This window comes from Tupaia chinensis, unplaced genomic scaffold (assembly GCF_000334495.1).
Source record: "Tupaia chinensis unplaced genomic scaffold, TupChi_1.0 Scaffold142270_1, whole genome shotgun sequence".
NCBI classification, from domain to species: domain Eukaryota; kingdom Metazoa; phylum Chordata; class Mammalia; order Scandentia; family Tupaiidae; genus Tupaia; species Tupaia belangeri.
In genome coordinates this window covers 37166-44810 of record NW_006202119.1, presented here as the reverse complement: position 1 = coordinate 44810, position 7645 = coordinate 37166, and the positions used below count along the sequence as shown (strand labels likewise).

At 38.5% G+C, this 7645-nt stretch overlaps 1 protein-coding gene across 5 annotated transcripts in view; it reads left to right on the top strand.

Annotated features, from left to right (window-relative positions):
- PFKFB1 (6-phosphofructo-2-kinase/fructose-2,6-biphosphatase 1) overlaps positions 1–7645 on the top strand; it is a 129690-nt gene that overhangs the window by 100377 nt on the left and 21668 nt on the right. For all 5 annotated transcript variants that reach the window (XM_006163477.3, XM_006163478.3, XM_006163476.3 and 2 more), the window contains one exon: positions 2173–2277. In XM_006163477.3, the coding sequence (XP_006163539.1) occupies positions 2173–2277 (105 nt within the window). The remainder of the gene's footprint in view (positions 1–2172; positions 2278–7645) is intronic.

The following is a 7645-nucleotide window of genomic DNA, read 5'->3' as shown; positions in this document are numbered from 1 at the left end:
TCAAAAAAAAAAAAAGGGACCAGAAGTTAGCGTAATGGCTATATTGCTGTACTCTCACGTAGTCAACCGCAGTTTGCGTCCCAGACCTGGCGGCTTAAACTCATGCCGGGCGCGTGTGTGTGCATGCCCAAGATCCCAAGAGGAGCATGGAGGAGGAGGGATTGTGGCGTGACCATCCCCCCAGGGGGTGATTTCTCGCTTTCTATCTCTCTGTTTTTCTGGCAAGCGCATGTGCCCTATAACAAAAACCTCTTAAAAAAAAAAAAAGAAAAGAAAAGAATAACTAAGTTTCTGGTTTTTTTCCCCCCATGGTTAATGGTAATATTAGTACTTAATTACATAAACTGTGTTTTGAAAATGTGCCTGTATGTTCTGTACTAGCATCTGTCGCATATGCTACCCCTAATATTCAAAACAGTTTTATAAAGTTACTGTAACTCTCTTCGGTTTGCAGATTAGGGAAATAAAATTCAGGGATGTTAGGCAATTTGCTCAAAGTCAGTGAGGAGTCGGTGATCATTTTCACAGGCATCAGGCTCCCATAATACCTCAGAACAGATGGTTGAAGCCAAACTGGAAGGGCCTTGTATACCAGTAGGGTGCGCTTTCTTCCAGGGGCAATGTTAGTTAGAGAAGTTTGGCACTACAGAGCTATTTGTTGATTGTTGTGGGGATTCAGTTTCTCACTCCTGAGAGAAGCCTGGTAGATGGTCCCAAAAGACAACAACCAGGCTTTCTGTCTCCCTATAGGAAGGTTTTACTGAAATCTACCTGCCTAGAAAGAAACCTTAGAAACCCAACATCACTTCCCACTACCACCAGTGGCTGCCTTTTCTCCGAGGATTTCTTGGTAGACTGGAAGCTCTCCTATGCTCTTGAAGAACTCATTTCCTGAGTCCTCAATTCCTTCTTTGAGTGAAGAGAGCATATCTTTCCAGAACCCACCAACCATGAAACCATTAGGAATTAACTAATTTTTGCCCTATGTGATGTCTGTGGATACCTGCTTCTTTCTTTCTTTCTTTTTGAGAGGTTTTTGCTATAGGGCACATGCATTCACCAGAAAGACAGAGAGAGACAGAGAGACAGAAAGCGAGAAATCACTCCCCACCCCAGGGAGGATAGCCACACCACAATCCCTTCTCCTCCATTCTCCTCTCAGAATCTTGGGCATACATGCACACATGCCCAGTGTGAGTTTAAGCCACTGGGTCCAGGACTCAAACCACGGTCGACTACATGGGAGTCCAGCAACATAGCCATTATGCCAACTGCTGATTCCAATACTTGCTTCTTTATCTGTCTCAAAATGAAGGTCAGGGTTAGAGAGATGGGAAATGCCATAAAATGGCAGAGCACTACTATATGTGTGTATACATATGTACATTTGCATATCCAGTCACAGACACCCATTATGATATGGCTGTACTCACATACATGCACTTCACAGTTGCATACAACCTCTTAGATATATGTACCAATGACACCTACACCATACATGTACATAAATATACATGCACAGAAAGACATACAAACCTAGACACAAATATGAACACATTTATCATAGACACCATGTTGTCTTTTCATATATGTACCTCAAATGGACACAGAGAAGCATACCACAGACATGTACACAGTAGAGATACATAGTCTCAAACATATTACAATACACAAATGCACAGACTTCACACATAGATGCACAGATACTCACACATACTGTATACACCAGAGACTTAATGAGGGACATAAACATTTTTGGATACACAAGCCCAGGCATATTGGGACCTACGTGGAAGACATGTCACAGAGGCATCCATATGGGTACATTCTCAAATGCTCAGACACCTTACATACACACACAGTTACACAAGCAATACGTATGTTGAGACAAGTACATACAAAGCATAAGTCCTTAAACATATCACATGTATACATCATAAGCATGTTTTACACACACTTGAAAACATAGTTATAAATTCTTAAGCCTGAAAATTTATACAAATACATATTTACATGTATAATGTATCCCCACAGAAAGAGAAAGAAAGGAAGAGAAAGAAACAGAAAAAAACCCAGGTGCTTACAACTCCACAATTGTTGGTCTCAGAGCTCTAATGAAGGCTGTGTGAATTTCACCTTCAAATTCTTTTGACCCCAAATACTTTCTCTCAGGGTGTCTGTGAAAAGATGACTTACGAAGAAATCCAACAACACTACCCTGAAGAATTTGCACTACGGGACCAAGATAAATACCGCTACCGCTACCCTAAGGGAGAGGTAAGGTTAGGACTAACTCCTGGGATTCTTCCCTAATATCTCCATTCCAAATGCCAGATTCCACAGTTTCCTAGGCAGCTGTAGAAGCAGGATAAGCATATTTTTCAGGAGCTTCCATCCCACAAGACACATAGTCATCTGACCCTTGGTTGTCTCAAATTTTTAGCTATAGGCAACAGATTTCTTCTCTCTCTATTTTTTTTTAAGAGAGAGATTTTTCCTTTTGGACACTTGTGCTTGCTGGAGACAGAGAGACAGAAAGTGAGAAATCACTCCCCCTCCAGGGCAGATGGGCACGCCACTATCCCTTCTCCTCTATTCGCCTCTCAGGATTTTGAGCATGCACACACACTTGTCGACATTAGTTTTAAGCCACTGGGTCCAGGACTCAAACCATGGTTGACTATGTGGGAGTCTAGTGACATAACCGTAATGCCATCTGCTGGTCTCAGATTCAGAAAACCTTGTTTCTGATATCCTCTCACCAGAAATACTTTAATAGTTCAACATACTCTAATTTCCTGACATTTTGTTGCCAAGTTGCCTGAAGCTCCAACCTCTCTGGGCCATTGGCATTGTTCCAAAGAACAATGGCTAATAATTAAACAACTTTACTACCATAGCAACCAGACCATCAGTTTCTCACCCCCACATGGGACGAGTGTTCATTGCTTTCAATCCAGCTTCCACTTAGACAATTTCACATTTTGGAGCATTTATTAATCATACTCCATTTATTATACAAATTTCTGGGAACAATTATCAGAAAAATAAAGTATCTGGGAGATAAAACAATAGATATTCTGCTCAGTTATAAAGTATTTTCATATTTTCAGGATCATCTTCAGAAATTACATTATAAAATCAGTCTTAATTTGTCTTATTTTTTCTGTATTTCTTTTGAGAGAGATTTTTGCTATAGGGCGTGTGCACTCACTAGAAAGAGAGAGAGAGACAGAGACAGAAAGCGAGAAATCACCCCCCAGAGGGGATGGCCATGCCACAATCCTTTCTCCTCCATTCTCCCTCAGGATCTTCGGCACACACGCATACACGCCTGGCATGAGTTTAAGCGCCTGATCCAGGACTTGACCCGCAGTCAACTACATGGGAGTCCAGCGACATAGCCATTACACTAACTGCTGGTCCCCTATGTTTTGAGCCTATGTTATTAGAGTCACACAAATGTAAAGCAATTGTATCTTCTTTTGCATTTTATTACATAGTTAACTTTTCTTCTAATAATAATTTTCACCTAGAAGTGTGTTTTATTTAATATTAATATAACTCTAAAAGTTTCTTTTGGGGGCTATTTGTTTAGTTCACTCTTAATCATTTAATTTCAATTTCTCTGTATATTTAGTTTTGTCTCTTATAAACAACCTATAATTAGATTTTGCATTTTTTAATCCTAATTGAAAATTTATGTATTTTGAATGGTAAGTTTGGTACTTTTATTGTAATTCTTGACTGTTTAGTAAATAGAGAGAGTTTCACCTCTTCTTTTCCTATTCGAATGCCCTTTATTTTTTCCTCTTTTCTAATTGCGTTGGTGAGGACTTCCAGTACTGTATTGAAAAGGAGTGGAGAAAGTGGGCATCTTTGTCTTCTTTCTGTGTTTAGTGGGAAAGCTTTTACCTTTTCTCTTATTAGATATTTCACTAAGAATATAAGTTCAAAATATTGTATGTTAAAATCACTTGAGAGCCAGTCTCATGTGCTAGTGGTTGAGACAGTTGGAACCCAACCATACAACTTAAATCCTGACCAGGTGCTGTGTGTACTTCCCCCAAATCCCAACAGGATGGAGAAGTGGAGTAGAAAAGATTGCAGCACGACCACACTCTATTGGGAGAGGGGTGCTTCCCCCCCCCATCCCCCGTCTCTCTGTTTCTCTCTAGAAAGTGCACATGTGGTCCAGAAAAAAAAAATCACTCAAACTAATTCTTTGCTGTGTGTTGTCATACAGCCAGTTTGACCTCTTAATATTTGGATATGAATGATTAACAAAATCTAAAATAAATATCTCTACTCTCCTTATACAGTAGAAAACATAGAAAACAGTAAAACTCTGGTTACTCCTTCTCCTAATTTTAATGTTAATTGTTTTATATTTTTAGTTCAACCTTGGTTTTAACTTCCTGAATTGTTGTTATTATTACTGTTGTTTTTTATTATTATTGTATATATACCATGTTTAGTTATATTTAACCACATGTTTATCAATCATTGAGTCATTCTTGTTCCTTGCATCCCAAGTCTTCATACTGGGTTCATTTTCTATCTTCCTTTATACTTTTCTTTAGTGAGAATCTATTTACAGTAAATTTACCCTTCTTTTTGTCTAAAAATGTTTTGAGGTGCTCAATCCTAGATGACACTTTGGCTGGCTATAAAATTATACATAGGCTGTTGTTATCTCTCAGCAATCTGAAGCTATTCCACCCACTGTCTTCTAACTTCTACTGTAGCCAAGAAATCTGCTGTCGGCCTAATTGATGTTTCTTTTCTTTCTGGCTATTCTTGTTAAGATCTTTGTTGCTATTAATTTTACCACATACATCTACATATTACTTTTATTTATCATGTTTGGGATTAGTTGAACTTCCTGAATCTGAGGAGTAGGATTCTTCAATTCTGGAAAACACTTAGACATGTCTTTAAAAATTCTACTCTCACATTTTCTTTATTATATCCTTCTGGAAGTACAATTACAGTCATGAACGGTATGACAACATTTCAGTTAACAAAGGACTACATATATGGCAGTAGTCTCATAAGATTATAACAGATCTGAAAAATTCTATCACCTAGTAACATCATAGTCATTGTAATTTCATAGTACAATGAATTATTCATGTGTTTGTGGTGATGTTGATTTAAATAGGCCTACTACGCTGTTAGTTACAAAAAGCATAGAATAGAGACCAACAGGTGGTGTAGTGATTATGTCGCTGGACTCCCATATGGTCAACCGTGGTTTGAGTTCCAAATTTGGTGGCTTGAAACTCACACTGGGCACATGTGTGTGCGTGCCTGAGATCCCCGGAGGAGAAGGGAGGAGAAAGAATTGTGGCATGGTCATCACTTGGAGGGTCATTTCTCATTTTCTCTCTCTCTTTCTCTTTTTTTTTCTTTTTACATTGACAGTTGCTGTAGTTTTTTTCACTTTATTTTAATTTTTTATATAAATTCAATCATATTATTTAGCTTACAAAGTGAACATTTCAGTATGTGTGTGAACATTTCTCCCCGTCCAGTTGATCAGAGTATCTTCCACCAATAACACCACACCTCTCCATCCTGTCAATGCTCTCTCTCCGTATCCCTCTTCCAAATTACCTTCCTTAGGTCCCTCTTCTCCACAAACTCCACTTCTGTAACTAACACCCATCTCTTGTTCCTGAATTGTTGTTATTATTACTGTTGTTTTTATTATTATTGTATATATATATCATGTTTAGTTGTATTTAACCACATATTTACCAGTCATTGAGTCATTCTTGTTCATTGCATCCCAAGTCTTCATACTGGGTTCATTTTCTATCTTCCTTTATACTTTTCTTTAGTGAGAATCTATTTACAGTAAATTTACCCTTCTTTTTGTCTAAAAATGTTTTGAGGTGCTCAATCCTAGATGACACTTTGGCTGGCTATAAAATTATACATTGCCTGTTGTTATCTCTCAGCAATCTGAAGCTATTCCACCCACTGTCTTCTAGCTTCTACTGTAGCCAAGAAATCTGCTGTCGGCCTAATTGATATTTCTTTTCTTTCTGACTATTCTTTTTAAGATCTTTGTTGCTATTAATTTTATACTCATATGTCTACATATTACTTTTACTTATCATGTTTGGGATTAGTTGAACTTCCTGAATCTGAGGAGTAGGATTCTTCAATTCTGGAAAACACTTAGACATGTCTTTAAAAATTCTACTCTCACATTTTCTTTATTATATCCTTCTGGAAGTACAATTACAGTCATGAATGGTATGACAACATTTCAGTTAACAAAGGACTACATATATGGCAGTAGTCTCATAAGATTATAACAGATCTGAAAAATTTCTATCACCTAGTAACATCATAGCCATTGTAATATCATAGTACAATGAATTACTCATGTGTTTGTGGTGATGTTGATTTAAATAAGCCTACTACGCTGTTAGTTACATAAAAGCATAGAATAGGGAGCAGCAGGTGGTGTAGTGATTATGTCGCTGGACTCCCATATGGTCAACCGTGGTTTGAGTTCCAAATTTGGTGGCTTGAAACTCACACTGGACACGTGTGTGTGTGCCTGAGATCCCAGGAGGAGAAGGGAGGAGAAAGAATTGTGGCATGGTCATCACTTGGAGGGTCATTTCTCATTTTCTCTCTCTCTTTCTCTTTTTTTTTCTTTTTACATTGACAGTTGCTGTAGTTTTATTTCACATTTTTATTTTATTTTTTTATATAAATTCAATCATATTATTTAGCTTACAAAGTGAACATTTCAGTATGTGTGTGAACATTTCTCCCCATCCAGTTGATCAGAGTATCTTCCACCAATAACACCACACCTCCCCATTCCGTCAATGCTTTCTCTCTGTATCACTCTTCCAAATGACCTTCCTTAGGTCCCTCTTCTCCACACACTCCACTTCTGGAACTAACCCCCATCTCTTGTGTTTGTACCACCTTAGGTCAATCAGTTTCAGTTATAGAGTGCAGACACTCGGTATATATATTATTTTCTTTTATTGGAGAGGTTTTTGCTATAGGGCGTGTGCTCAACAGAGAGAGACAGAGAGATAGAAAGTGAGAAATCCCCCCAGAAGGGATGGCCACGTTGCAATCCCTTCTCCTCCATTCTCATCTCGGGATCTTGGGCACACACGTATATGCACCCGGCATGAGTTTAAGCCACTGGGTCCAGGACTCGAACCGCGGTCAGCTACATGGGAGTCCAGCGACATAGCCATTACACTAACAGCTGGTCCAACACTCGGTATATATTAAGTGGGGACATACAGTGTCTCTCCTTCATAAACTGGCTTGCTTCACTCAGCAGTAAATCTTCCATATTCTTCCACTTTTTGTCAAAAGTCAGTTTTTTTTTTAATGGCTGAATAGTATTCCATAGAGTATATGTGCCACAGTTTTTCAATCCATTCATCCATACGGGGGCATTTGGGTTGGTTCCATGTCTTAGCAATCATGAATAATGTCGCAATAGACATCAATGTGCAAGCACTTTTCCAGTTAAGAATTCTTCTGTCCTTTGGGTAGATACTGAGGAGTGGGATTGCTGGATCATATGATAGTTCTATTTGTAGATTTTTGAGGAATCTCCAAATTGTTCTCCACAGTGGCTGGACCAATTTAC